This window comes from Micromys minutus (genome assembly GCF_963924665.1).
Source record: "Micromys minutus genome assembly, chromosome: 6".
In the NCBI taxonomy this organism is placed as follows: domain Eukaryota; kingdom Metazoa; phylum Chordata; class Mammalia; order Rodentia; family Muridae; genus Micromys; species Micromys minutus.
The window spans coordinates 48,568,727-48,583,783 of record NC_137975.1 but is presented as its reverse complement, the minus strand read 5'-3'; the positions used below and the strand labels follow the sequence as shown (position 1 = coordinate 48,583,783).

At 40.5% G+C, this 15,057-nt stretch overlaps 1 protein-coding gene across 1 annotated transcript in view; it reads right to left on the bottom strand.

The window, feature by feature from the left end:
- CUBN (cubilin) overlaps window positions 1-15,057 on the bottom strand; it is a gene marked incomplete at its 5' end in the record, with an annotated part of 201,706 nt that overhangs the window by 63,193 nt on the left and 123,456 nt on the right. The window contains 6 exons of the mRNA XM_080917996.1: window positions 1,891-2,037; window positions 6,327-6,524; window positions 6,797-6,989; window positions 8,636-8,820; window positions 9,673-9,878; window positions 14,404-14,536. Coding sequence (XP_080774122.1) covers window positions 1,891-2,037; window positions 6,327-6,524; window positions 6,797-6,989; window positions 8,636-8,820; window positions 9,673-9,878; window positions 14,404-14,536 — 1,062 coding nt within the window. The remainder of the gene's footprint in view (window positions 1-1,890; window positions 2,038-6,326; window positions 6,525-6,796; window positions 6,990-8,635; window positions 8,821-9,672; window positions 9,879-14,403; window positions 14,537-15,057) is intronic.

Sequence of the window (15,057 nt, the reverse complement as noted above, 5' to 3'; positions counted from 1 at the left end):
AGAAAAGTAGGTTATTTAAATAATACTGACATTGAGGTTTTCATGCTTTTCTTCTCCACATCCCCCAAACTGGGGACTTTCAAAATGTAAGCAGCAGATGAGAAACTTGAAAGTAACTGGGATCAAGAAGCGATTCGGGGTGCAATCACCGCAGTACACACTGCTGGGTGCTCACTGTGTGTTGGTTAAGATCTGAGTCACAGAGGAAAGAACGCTTACTGTCACGAAGGCTGACTTTATAGAGGCAGAAGACACGGTAAAAGCAAATGTAGACTATGTGGAAGAGCTGTGAATCCGATAAACAAAAACAAAGAAGCGAGGGGGAGACATACTCTGCTGCTCTGGGAGTTAGGGGGTAAGACCTGAGCAGAGACCGGGATGGGAAAAGAAATCAAACTGGGTGAGCTACGCTGCAGGCCAGAAAACAGTGTGAAGACTTGATATGGGAGAATCTCTGGGATTCTCAGAATGACTGAGGTGGTATGAGTGATTCAGAAAGTTGCTTGTGAGGGTGGGTAGGGAGCAGAGAGGACCTGTTCTGTGTTAGAATGGGAAGGCTTTGGAGATGACTATCTATCTATCTATCATCTATCTATCTTTCTATGTAACTATATATCTATCATCTATGTATCTATGCATGTATGCATCTATCTATGTATCTATGTATCATCTATCACACTTATCATCATTTATCTATCTACTTGTCATTTATCTATTGAGGTGGACTATTTCTGTATTTGATACCATGAGTTGAAGAAAGAGAATGATAAAGCAGGCCTTGTGTTGTCACTGTCAGATATGAGGCAGCCTGTGGTAAAAACTTCTCATGAGTCAAGTTGCAGAGACAGACATTTGTTTTAGCTCCGATCCTCAAGCCTATTCTCATAACTACTGCACAGCCTGTTCCCACTGAGTGTAAGCTAGATCATTCTCCTTTGATTGTTCCACTCTTTATAAAAGCCACATATTAACTGGGAACGAAATGCTAGATCAACTGCAGCATTAGGTTAAGAATTAAATTTAGTTTTTCATACACGACTGTTTTTCAAAAGTTCATAGACAATTTCTTTCATGTCAATCTAGCTTACCTTCAAAGGTATTAGACTTTACATGCTGTCAAGTCTTGAAAAATCTCAATGCTATGATACATTAGAGCATTTCATATACAATATATGTCTCTGACTAAACAAGTTCCTATTTCAGGGGCAACTGGCTCTCTATCACACTCAGGTTGATTGTTTTCAACCGAGGTCTTCATGAATCTTATATCAGTATTTTCTCATTATTTCTTAAAGTAGAGACAGCATGCATTCATAGTTCCTATTATGTCAACTATGGATATTAGCTTTCATGTCTAACTCTTAGCTAGGGTAAACATTATTTCCAATGCTCTTTTTCTTATGTCTACCATGACAGATACGTGAGTATAAGAGGTACTCTTGTACAACTAGACAACTCTGGTTGGGGTGAGAACTTAGTAGCCGACTACATGACATAGCAGGTACCTGTGTCTTTTGATTTATAATTTGTGCCTTGGTATGAGAAGATGAGGTGGGTGATTAGGGAGAAAGTAAAAAGAGAACACCAGAGTGGAAAGGAGAGGTGAGAGAAGGAGAGAGAAGGGAGAGGGAAAGGAGGGAAGAGGATAAAAGAGGGAAGAAGAGATGGAGGGGAGAAGACAGGAGGGGAGAAGACAGGAGAGGAGAAGACAGAGGGGAAAGAAAAGGGGAGAGAGAAAGAGGGGCAGAGGGAGACATGTTTTAAGAAGACGACAGAAATAATTGAGAGAAAATTGAGTAGGGAAGAGGAGGAAGAGGGAAAAGAAGGAAGAAGAAAGGGAAGAGGGAAGGATAGGGAGAAAATAAAATGGCAAATGCTTAGCCAAATTACTCTTTTGCAAGGAAGCGCTGAAGCCTGCTCCTGAAACACTGCCGTCTGAGGTGAAGCGGATGTACATGTATTCTCCAGTTGACCGGATGGGCCCAGGAATACTTCTGCCACACAGAACAGCCAGCTCCTGGGATAATTGACTGTCTCCTGTGACCAAAGAAGGGAAATGTCAGTGTAAAATATATGGTCTTAAGAATTCATTCCACCATCATTTGCAGCCCTGCCAAAACTGCTCACATATTTTTCTCTAACACCCAAGTTCCTAGGAGATAATAGTGTTCTCTATGAGGGGGCCAGCCAGCTTCACGTCATTCTGGCTCCAGTATGCCACTGTCTGTCTGCCCTTTTCTTAACCCTTTCAATAAAAATCTTTGAGGCAAGTCTTCCTAAAACTTCCTGCCAGAGCTTCCTGGCCCTGAAACTCAGAAAGAGAGGCTGGACAGGGATGCAGGACCATGTTTATGTGAGCGGTGGTTAGAGGCTCTGATCTGAGTTCCTACAGTGGCTGAAGGTCAGATATCTGAAGGACGGAGAGGCTGGCTCTGCAGTCTGAGAGCTCCCATTCACAGATCAGTCACCAGGAGGTCCGAAAGCTTTCTATGACCATTTCCTCAAGTCTGGACATCTGTTCCTTGTATTTTTAAAACTTTGTTTTGGTTTGTTGTGCCCAGTCGCCAAGCATGTGGAAGCTGAGAAAAGATGGTCCCAGCAACTGTGGCCCCCAGGAAGAGACACATGGACAACAGGTCTTCATGTTGCCCCTTTCCCTTTGGCTTTCTTTGTATGGAAGTTTTCATCACACCCACTGACAGCTGTTTCGGGCAGAGCTGAGAGGAATAAAGGGGGATTATAGCAGACTCAGGGTCCTCAGCTGGGAAAATACTTGTTCTCTCCTTAAATCAGAAAATAGATGTATTTCAGACATATAAAAAATAAGTTAGAATTTGAGACGGGACAAAACATGCTCTTTCCATGCTATACATACTCATACATACACAACACATGCCTGTGTGTGCGTCCACATGTGTATGCGCGCGCGCGCGCACACACACACACACACACACACACACACACACACACACATACACACCAAATACTGACAAGTCAGTTTCTGTTTCTATGTACTTGTCAATACACTGGAAGTTATAAATATAAACTTTTTCAAGAAAGCTTGGAACAGAATTCTTTAGAGAATGTCTATCTATGTGCACATTCTATTCTTTGTGTGTGTATACCTGTTTATTTAAATTTGTGCAATATAGGAGTGCATGCATGTGCGTGCAGAGATCAGGAGTCAGCCTCCAGAGTCTTCTTCAGGACCACTCACTTTGCCTTTAGAGACAAAGTCTCTTCACAGTGACGTGGGGCTCACCAGTTAAGGTTCTCTGGTTGACCAGTGAGCCAGCTGTCTCTGCTTCCTCAGCTCTGGGATTACAGTGTGTACCACTACACCCGACTTCTTTACAGGGCCACTGGGGTCCTAGATGCTTATATTTGCATAGCAAGTACTTTATTAATTTAGATATTTTCCATCCCTGTAAACTTATGATTTTTATAAATGAATTCATTTCTGAAATTATTTTTTCACTGCTTGGTTTCATTCCATTATTTTAATGTACATTTCATCTAGTATTTTTGATGACTTTTTCTGTAATTATCAAAGCTACAAAATTTTGGTTCATTCATATCAATGCATGTCTTACTTCTCAGCAAGCTGGGCTTCGCTTCAAAATTGTATTTATTTCCTAAGTACTGGTGGGGAGAGCAATGGCTACCCCATGTGCTTACTTGTTTAGCTCATTTCTTAGTTGTTGTAAAATTCAATAATTATAAAATAATTAGTTTTCACTCATCTTTCTAGTCTCAAAACATAATTTTTGGGAATTTTTATATATTTCCAAATATTAAATATGGCAATTTTAGACCTGAAAGTCATATCCAAAGGAACAATAAGTCTAGGAACTATGAACATCGGGTCTAGAAGACTGGTTGATGATTCCTCAGGCTAGCCCGGTTGATGATTCCTTAGGCTAGCCCGAATGTCTTAGAGATGTGTCTAAGATTATAAAAATATGGCATTTATTGAGCAGTTACTATTAACCCTCTTAAGTACCTTACACATGGTTTCTAATTGTTTTCTTCACAAAACATTGGAAGGTAGGTATTATTATTATACTTAGAAAAAGAGTCTTAGAAGGGACACAAGTTTAGTTACCATATTTAAGGGCACAGAAGTCAACAAAATGACTGTAACCCTGGTAGATTGACTCTCAATACCCCAAACTTCCTCTACAAGAGCAGATATTTGACTGGATTATAACAAACAAATTACTGATTGATTTAATCTTGCTTTTGAAACAAGGTCTTGAGAATTGCAGGCTCACTGTGATTACAAGTGTATGCGGTCCTGGGATTTGAAACAAGGACTCCTTCAATGCTAGACAAGTACCCTATCAACCGAGCTATATCCCAGACCAGAGCTACCAACTTCAGATGTAATTTCCCCCTGCCTCCCTGTTCTCCTTCCTTCTCTTCTTCCATTTATTCTTTTCTTCCTTTCTCTTCTTTCAAAAAATACATTTATGCTCAGAATAGTTCTACAATATCTGTTTGGCAGAATGTTTAGTATATAAAGTTTGAAGTGTGTTATCTGAAAAGAATGATTTGGTTTTAAATAGAAAAAGGGTCCCTGATTGGTAGAGTAGCTCTGACTTAGTTCCAGGGCTGCTCCAGAATGCTCGTAGCTATGCTATGGCAAGTGCCAAGGCCCTGTGAGGACTGACCAATGGCATATGGCATCCGTCTCACTGTTATGTGGTCAATGAACTTTAGGTATTTGCTTCAGAATGTCATGCATGCCTACTAATCAGAGCTAACATAACTGGTGGACCAAACGTCTAAATAAATAAAATAATGAGTAAGTAAAATTTAATTCCAAAGAAGTTTAACACAATGTGAGTGGACAACACAGCCAAAATGCCCAGCAACTGACAGAGCCACTCAACCCAGACTTTTCTGAACAATCAAAGATATGGAGAAGGAAGGATGCTATAAGCCATTTATCTATTCACAGCCTGGAATAAAAGGGACCCGTATCTGCTTGTTACCCTAGGGATGAAAAATGCTTTTGTTGTTTTGGCACAAAGCACGATTTCCAAGCTCTTTCAACTTGCCCTATGAGAAAGAAAATGGATCAAATGTGTCAGCAGTATATACTTAAATAAAGTAAAGCTAAAAGGATTCTGAATTCCCTGTCTTTAAAATCCTCAGACTTTTGTTAGAATTTTACATTTACTGCTCTTCCAGATACTCATAAAAAGGTGCTGGGGGAGGGAAGCCCCCAGGAGCATCATTTATCCTGTTCTCAGATGATAATACAGGCCTGTACAAGTCATTCAGAAGAAAGGGAGTACACCTAGAGTCCAGGCTTCCAAGTCAATTCACTAAAGGGACAAAAGGCAACTCAGCAGTGAATTTAAAGAAAAAGCTAGCTACTCCATTGATGTCATTCTTTCCTGAAGATTTGTAAATGATTTCAACTCTATTGTGGATATTCAGGATTGAGTGTAACAGGATGCATCCATTGAATTACACTATAAAAAAATAAAATTTAGTGCCTCCAGGGATGTCTTAAAAGGGGAGCTACTCTGGACATGAGCTGAAAGCTAGCTGTTCACAGGACAGAAGGTCTATGATTGCATCATGTTGGCTTGACAGATTGAGGGCTTCTTTGTGCCTCACATCTACAGATGGGGAGATGTGCCTCTACCAAGTAATGTTTCTTACTGGGAGGTTTAAGAAAGCACTGTCTCCAATGTTACAGTCAAATATCTTTGATATATATGTGTATATATATATATATATATATTATATATATATATGTATGTATACACACACACACACAAAATCTCCATTTATAGGAAATTTCCAGGTGATACTGACATTGCTCTTCTGGGATCTATTGAGAAACACTGATATGGAGGATGTGACTTTCCTGTTGCCCTTTTCATGCAGAGTGAGAAGGGCAACTAACAGCAGGTATATTGTATAGTCTCACTCTTCATGCCCCTTCATGGTCATATAGAAACACTGTAACATACCCAGTCCTATCTATTCTACCCACAGATTCTTAGGACGCTGAGAAATGGATATATGACCTTGGATACCAATAACAATTTAGCACCATTTGGAAATCCAGACTTAGTTCTCTCAAAGGGCTTCCTTTTTTCTTTCTCTGCACAATGTGCTATCCCTGACATTTTCTGATAGCTAATATAACACTTACACTATATTCTCTAAACATTGTTGCTATTTCTTCTATTTGATGGCTTTATTGGTTACGGTGTCTATGAAATTCTATACAAAATATATGGAGCTAGTATAAACACATAACAGTCGTTTCGAGTTTAACAGGCAATTTCTACAATGTTTCTTACCATCTTTTATGATCAGACTGTCATAGGAACATGACAGCTTAAATTCGATGTCCATGGAGAGAATGTTGAGTTCCACAGTAGAACCATGAGCATAGATGATCCATGTACAGTCAGCATTATTCTCATACTGCATAGGCCAACCCGGGGAGTAAAACAGGACAGGGGTGTCTCCTATCACTATATACCCTCCACACGCTCCTGGGGAATCAAAAACAGTATCTTTAAGCACTTGTCCCTGAAGCTAAAGGGGCTACATTCTGGGGTTGAGAAGAATACACAGTTAAAAGCATTTCCTGCTCTTCCAAAAGACCCAAGTTGTATTCCCAATACCCACACCAGGCAGGTCACAACCACCTCCATCTCCAAAAAATTCAATCTCTCTTCTGGCCTGTAAAGGCACAAACACATATACAGCACACCATACACTACACATACATCCTAGAAAGACCCCAATACATTGCCAGACACACCTGGAGCAATGGTGGGAACGGTTGCATTAGAAACATCTACTGCAAACCACTCCAGAAGGAATCCCCTTCCTGACACAGAAGAATCAGAAGAAAACTGGAATGTCAGAGAGTTTCTACTGGAGCTAAAGGACTCCGTCTGCATACCACAGTAAGTGCCAAGCAGACGGGAATGAGTGTCAAACCCATCATAAATCTGCATGTAAAAAAAAAAAAAAGCATCGTGATTAGGCAACTACAGATATTTTCTTCATTAAAAACAAAATTCAAAGACTGGTTTGTAACTTATGATTTTACCAAAGTATAAAGAATATCAGGAAAATTCTTTTGGTTTAAAACAAAAAGTCATGTTTAAGTATATCATTATAAATATTCTATAAATAATTATAATATAATAAATTATTATAAATATATTCTAAATACTTATAGTTCCATATAGCTTTGTTGCAGAACTATCCTACTAAACATACTTGTGGGCTATAGTTTACTTGGCAGTTTATAGTCCAATCTGTGGGTGGGGAAGTTTAAACGATTGTAAAGAATTCTATGCTCTAAGGGAGAAAAAAGTAATTAACAGGGAAAGGACCACAGCTGTCAGGGCTCCATACAGTCAAAATACTTAGTAAATCTCTCCCATCTGCCTTAAAATACTATCATACCCATTTAGAGATAGATTTGATAGATAGTTTTCAAATAACTGTAAGAAATTTCACTGTAATAACCACACAATTCACTATTAAGCATATTTTTTCAAATTATGTTTCAAGTATTTCCACACCTACTGGGCATCATGTGGTCAGTCACTAGGTTCTGCTTTGAGTATGAGCTGCCAAGAAGAGTGACTGTGTCATGGCCATGGAATTCACAGAGTAGCCAGTGTAGGGAGGCAAAGGCCACCATAATTTCTTCTATTCTTATTCTCTGATTTTTATATCATTCTTTCGGGTTTTAAGGCTGAGCAAACAGATGGTTTTCTATCTGATTAAGTCTGTTTACTCTGAGTATGCACTATGCTTCCTTCCTCTCTCTCCACCCTAACACTGGGGTTGCATCTGTAACAAAGACTTCTCTTAATAAAATGCCCAGGTTGCTGTTGAGGCTTCGTCTCTTGCTATGTGTTGTTATGCTAAACTTTGTACCCCAAGATCTGAGCATATTAATGAGTTCCTACATTTAAACTTTGGTTGCCCAAACCTTATTCCTTAATTTAATATGATTGGTTTAACAGTATTGGCTACAGCTGCTCACTGGTAGGTGGGTTTGAGTTACCTGATGGAGTGAGGAAAAAGCAGACAGGAAGTAGGAAGCTGCCATGAGGGGAGATGGACCTTGAGCACGGCCAGGAGAAACAACATGTATTAAGGTGTACCGCTGGGAAGGTAGCCAGACCAGCAGTTAGAGGAGTAGATTAGGGGTTACCCCCAACAGCTGTCAAAGCCACATAAAAGAACCATAGTCTGAGTCTCGTTTATTTGAAAGCTGGTTGGAGATAAACCTAACTTGGTTCTATTACATGTTGTTTCAACAAAACATGGCAGAGCAATACAAGCAAATAGAAGAAGAAACAGGAAAGCAGGACAGAAGTCAGAATGAACACGTAAGTAGGGCACATAGACATGCTGAGACAGTCAATAGCACAGTTATAATGCTTCAGACCAATTCGCTACAGAACAGAAAATCACAGATCCAGTTTTGTATGGATGATGGTGAGTCGCCAGCTGTGAGGTGGGAGGACCACCTCCTATGTCTGTTGTTTACTTGAATAGGAATGAATTTCAACTTGTTTTTGCCAATGATATCTATCAAAGTATATAAATATTCCCCCTCACAAAAGAAAGTTACCTTTAAATTGTCATAAAAGCAGTTCATTGTGGGTTCTATGTCCAGATCCAAGATTCTACCGTGGATAATATGAGATGCATCCACATTTACTATCCATCTGTAATTGGCATTTTGGGGGTAGTTTCCAGGCCAGAAGGGAGATGCGATTTTCCCATGAGTACCCACAATATTATCATTGCCAAATACTAGGAGAAAAAACAGAATAGTAAATCAGACCTATTTACAATTGTTCCTTAATTAAATGAAAAACAAAAGAGAACTAAACTGAGGACATAAACAAAGGGCAGGACTGTCGGAAAGGGTGCTTTTAATTGCCTGCCGTTTTTCTTCTGACTACTGAAAGAAATACCGCTTGGCCTTTGGTTTTCTGGACTATTAGCTCAAGGATGGCTGCAATGGAATTGCATCTCCTTAAAAGGCTGCAGGGTATGGAAAGATGAGGCAGCTTCCGTGTGAAAAGGGTCCCAGACACCAGGGGACTTGGGGAGTAGAGCACTATCTCACACCTTAATTATGATTACTAAATTTTCTATGTTTATGAAAGAAAATATTTTCTTTTTAAATTCTAGAAGAGAACCAACACAGGGTATTTCCAATCATGGAAAAGCTTGTTAAAGAATAAAATACTTAATATTTTATCTGCATTTGGAAGAATAGCCCAGGTTTTATCTGAATGACTAAGCCAATCCCAAAGTTTTTCTACAGGTCTAAGTTTGAGAAATGTATTTAAAAGGCCGAATAAACATGTTTGGTGGAACTGTCTGAGGTATATGAAAAGACCAGTCTGCACAAGATCATAAACATTAATAGCAGAAAGAACTGGAGCCTGAAAAGAACACTCAAAGCATTGAGCACACTTTCCTTTTCCATCAGTGAGTCATCCATAAAGAATTGATTTTTTCTGTATATTATTTTACAATCTTGGAAAAGAAGGCCGAGCGGAGGATGCTCCTTAGTTAGTACCACACTAAAACTTACTATTATTCCTAGTCTGCAGGGTGCATTTTGGAAGCCATTATGGAAACAAACCATCTTACTGTTTTTGAACCTGGCCTGGAAGCCCATGCCAGTGCCTGAGCCATCAGAGACAAATCTGACCCACAGAGCATGTCCCTCAGTTGATGAATAATTGCCAGGGAGGGAGTTTCCACAGAATCGTCCTATCAAGGGGCCCGTGGCATTTTCTTCCCGGATTTCCACAAAATCCTTGTTACAGTTTAGAGAATTCTCCAACTGGAAGGATCTAATTTGAAAACAAACAAACAGTTAGAAACAAATAAAAGATTATCCTGATCCCAGTTCCAGAAGATTCAAGCCCTTCTTCTGCCCCCCATGAGCCGAAGGGTTTCAATAGTAAAAATGTTGCTACAATAATAGGACATCCTTCTGGTGCCGAAATCAATTTACAGTTTTCATATGTGCACTCAAATATAAGAAATATATACTCGTACTACAGATGATACCGTCTTTGGAACTTTGAAATAAGCAAATGCACAACAGTACTACCTATAAGGTAAACAGTATAATGCAGGCTCAGTTTCATTACACTTAGTGAAATCAGCCCCCGGGGTGAAACGTACTGAAGCTGTTTTATTCTGCCTTTGAGAAGAGAGAGATGAGGCTTCTCTCATCTCAGAAGGTGATTCCAGGGACTCACTTTGAAACTGTTCTCCTGAAGCCTGCAGGGCGACCCAGTCACCCAGCACCACATGAGCACTCGTTTGAAAGAAAGAATCTGGACCCCATATGCTTTCCTGGGCATTGTTTCCCTTTCCCTTACAGATCTTTTCCCTTGTATATTATAGCTTCTAATTTTGGTTTCATAGTTTATCTCCGTGTGTGACCCTGTCTCAGACTCTGTGTTTCTTATGCTTCTCCTTTTTTGTTTTTCTGATTTGTTTTGTGCTATTCTTGTTTGTCCTTATGTCATTTTCTTTTATAATAATAACTATTATTTTAGGCGATTATATTCTAAGGAGAAGAAAAAGTCTAGATTTGGTTGGGTGAGAAAGGGGATGACCTCGGAGGAACTGGAGGCAGGGAAACCTCAATCAGAAAATATTCTATGAAAATATAGTTTCAAATAAAAAAATAGGTAATTGTACTTTCAGATGATTGGTGGGAGAATCTAGCTCTAAATGGCAACTAAATCAGGGTATGAAATTTAGCAAAACTCAGGTGATTTGAATGTTCCTTAAAATTCTGACCAGTGATTCAGGAGAAGACACGGGGAAAGGCTCTCCTATCTCTCCGACTGCCTCCCAGTTGTAAACAGAAGAAACAGCTTCCCATCAGGAATTACACTGGTGAAACTCACAAAAGTCAAACCAAAATTGTTATGAAAGCTTTATTCTCAGCAATCTTTGTTTTAGACTAGTACATTTTATAAGCAAATCTACCCCTTGGCAAAGATCTGTAAGTAAAAATACAACGTGTAACAAAAATAATGTCGTTTCTGCTTCTGTTTATCTTAGTTCTGATCTGCTACCAGGACCAGTCATTTCCTCATAATCCTCTGCTGGCCTGAAGAGCAGTTTTTGTTAGTCCCCTTGAATATCTGTTTTATAGAAGTTTCATTTCTCCTCTCTCCTTTTCATTGCAAATTCAACTATCATTTATCCATTTTTTCCCTCTCTGCTCAGTTTCACCACAGCATCCATAATCTAAAACCTATGTTTGAGAACTTGATGTGGTTCGCATGCCTGTCACACGCCGCAGGGAAGAGTTCTAGCCCACATCTGGATGTAGTTTAGATCAGGGCAAAAATAACTCAGGGCTGCCTTGCGAAGAAGCCTGTCTCATTAGCATTAACACACACAGTAAAAGCAACTTGCGTTCTCCAAAAACCACTTTAACAACAAAGGCTCATGCAAGGAACACAAAGGTCAAAGAAACAGCATACAGGTGAGCAAAGGAACAACTGAGTCACCGGGTTTTTCTGTTTAGTAATTAGGACTTAATGTCTGTCGCTGGTGCAATGGAGGGCCCTTCCTGTCCTTGTTTGCTTTCTGTTGCTGTGATAGACATCGTTATCAAGACTAACTTCCCAAGGAAAGATTTAACTTGGTTTATAGGTTACAGTCATATGGCTCGGTCTGGTAGGGACTCTAGGCAGGAATCTGGAGAAAAGACCTGAAGCAAAGACCAAGAAGGAACACTGCTTACAGCCTTACGCCCAGGCTGACATGCACCTGCCATTCCTCTACAGTTCAGGACCACACTGGGTAAGGTAACTGTGTGAGCCTGCCCACAGCAATCAAGACACTGCCCTACAGACATGCCCACAGGCTAACTTTAACACCTATGTGCTAGGCTAGTGTGGAGCATGAAGTGTGGTTCCTGAAACACCCCAGAGACTCTTCAGTCATAACAAAGAATAAAAGAAACAGTCTTCACTGAACACTGCTTTATCATGCCCTTGGGCTATGTATTTTAATATTTAGTATCTTTAATCCTAACAGGGAACCTTCAAGTTTATTGGTGTTCCTCTAAGGATGAAATAAATATTTTGAGGTTTCAATTCAATAGTTTTTTAAAAGTTGACTTATCAATAAATTTGTCAAGAACTATTGGAAACTGTTTTGAATGCCTTGATTCAACAGTGTATCCACATGTCCAAACACTAAAGGTCCTTGTCCCCAGTTGGTTTTTTGATCGATCAATCAATCAATCAATAATGATGCCAGCAGCCAATGGCTGGGCAAAGAGAGACAGGGTGGGACCCTTAGAGTTGTGAGGACTACAACATGGGGGAGAGAAAGGGGAGATCAACATGAGTTTGAAAAGAAGGTTAGGATGTCAGAGCTGCAGAGAGAAAGCCAACAAGCCATGTGAGATTTCAGGTTAGTGACCACTGGCCACTTTTCTGATTGGGCCTGGGGTGGCAGGGGAAGGTTTAGGAGTGCCCAGTCTTTGAGGTATCCAAGGCATTTTAAAATTAACTGGTGTGTGTGTGTGTGTGTGTGTGTGTGTGTGTGTGTGTGTTATGTCTTTCATTCAAGAATCCAAAGAGTTCCTTGGAGGGTGGATTGAAGTGCAGGACCAGCCAGGAGCACAAAGTGGTATAGCCCAAACTCACTCTTAAAAGAATAGGACCGACCCTAGTTCCAAGAACCACTGACCATCAGAGGGTGTACAACATAAATGTGGTGAAGGTAGGAGGAAAGAGACCAAGAAAAGAGGCTCAAGTACTTGGCAAGTATTGAGGTACAAGAAGTTGCATGGAGGGCCCTTGAACTTCATCACTAAGACAGGAGGGCACTTTTCTCATCACTATCTGTAAGGCACCCCCAGGGAAGAAGCATGCATCTCTGTGTGCTCAGGATACTGATAAACGTGTCGAATAGAAACACGCATTGTGGAGAGATTATTAGATGTACAGTTGTACAATTTCTTATTACATAAGAAATGTCATGAGTGCAGGGAAAATGAACTCCAAACATCCCTACTTGGCAGTTTAAATCATGCACAGTATGTCACTTGCACCCTGAGGAGGCATGGGCTGACTGATGGATGCAAGAAAGCAACTTGCAGTGTTTGAGCTTGTCTCATTTCTAATCGGTTCTGGTTGCACAAATGGTCATGTCTCCAAGGAAGAGCCAGCAAAGAATGCTCTTCTCTCAACGTAACTGCCAGGGATTGTCATGCATGCCTGTTGTCCCTACATGGCAAGGAAAGGCAGGGGGATCATTGCTGCCCATGCCTGGTATCTCTGCATGGCAAGGCAAGAATCACAAGTTTGGGTCATTGTGGGCTACACACTGAGGACATGTGAAAAGCAACAGCAACAAAGAATCAATGATTTCAACTTGACCCTACTAGCATGTAATATAGTATGACATATGTATGTAATATAGTGTGACATTGAATTCAGAATGGTAACTTAAATGCTAACATGTCTTTAGTACATATTTCTTTGCTTACTATCTATCTCTATATCTGTCTGTCTATTTTTATTTATATATTTTTGAGACAGTCTCTCTATGTAGCTCTGGCTGTCCTGGAGCATATAAGATAGACTAGGCCAGCCTCATATTCAAAGAGATCTGCCTGTCTCTCCCTCTGAGTATTGGAATTAAAGATGTGGTTGCTCATTGGAACTGCTTTACTGCAAAACAAGGCAATCCTATACCACATAACATCTCCCCATTACATCTACTTCTTGGAAATTCTATTGCTGTTAAATCTAACCTAGGTCTACTTGGAACATACAAAATTTCCTTTTCACTCCAATCCACCGTCCATATTCCAAAAGTGTTAAGGTTCAATGAGAATCTTGAAAGTAGTTTTAGGAGCCAACTGTTCATTTAAATAAAACAAAAACCTATCCAAAATCACTTCTCTGATAGGAAAGGAAGGGTGGGTTAGAATATGGATAGAGCACGTGGGTAAAGAAGGCCAAATGAAGTCAAACACTCCCTCTCTCTCTGTCTCTGTCTTTCTCTCTGTCTATCTCTGTCTCTGTCTCTCTGTCTGTCTCTCTGTCTCTGTCTTTCTCTCTGTCTCTCTCTGTCTCTCTCTGTTTCTCTCTGTCTCTCTGTCTCTCTGTCTGTCTCTCTCTCTCTGTTGAAAAAAAATACTCTTGAGAAATTCTTAATTCTTTATACAGCTGAAGCTACAAGTGGAACAGAACATTGGGAAAAGCCTTCTTAGGGTTCCCATGTGTTCTCTCTGCTGACGTGATGGACACAGGCTGCTGGTCAGCCTTAGCAGCAGTGTGTCCTCCCGAAGACTTACCACCCAAGAAGCATGCCCTGAAAAGGACTTACAGAAAGGACAGCTGCAGGTGGTTACCAGGGGAGTTGGCTATGGTCCAGACACACTCTATGTTTGGATGGTAGCTTCCTGGGTAACCAGGACTGTTGAAGATGCCATCGGCGATGTAGAAGGCTCCACCACAAACTGAAAGGCCAAACAAACAAAGGGAGTTTCAGAGCACAGACTACATGGAAGACACCACAGACACAGAAGAAGAGTATTAGAGTATCTGCAGTGAGGGACGAAGCTCTTCCCTTCCATATTGAGAAACATCTGTGTCACACACAGTAACCGAAGGAGGATTCTGCAAACAGAAAGCCAAGAACACCACAGTATGGTGGGCCGCAAAGGAACTTTTCTAAATGCCTTTCTCCATATGAACTAGAACCTTAGATAACAAAAGATTTGTTTTTAATCTTGGCCAGGATGTTCTTCAACCCTGGCCTGGGAGAGAGGGGACTTTTCCCTGGCTGCCATGAGAAAAGAAACTGCCCAGCTTCCCGAGCCAGGAAGAACACACCATTCTCCACCTTCGGCTCCAATGCTGGAGGGCATTCTTTCTTTCCTGCTTATGTGCCTTACCACACAGTGGACCTACCTGACCCCACCAAACACAGACAACAGAAGAGTAACCTTGGGGCTGTACATAAGAGCTTCACCGAACT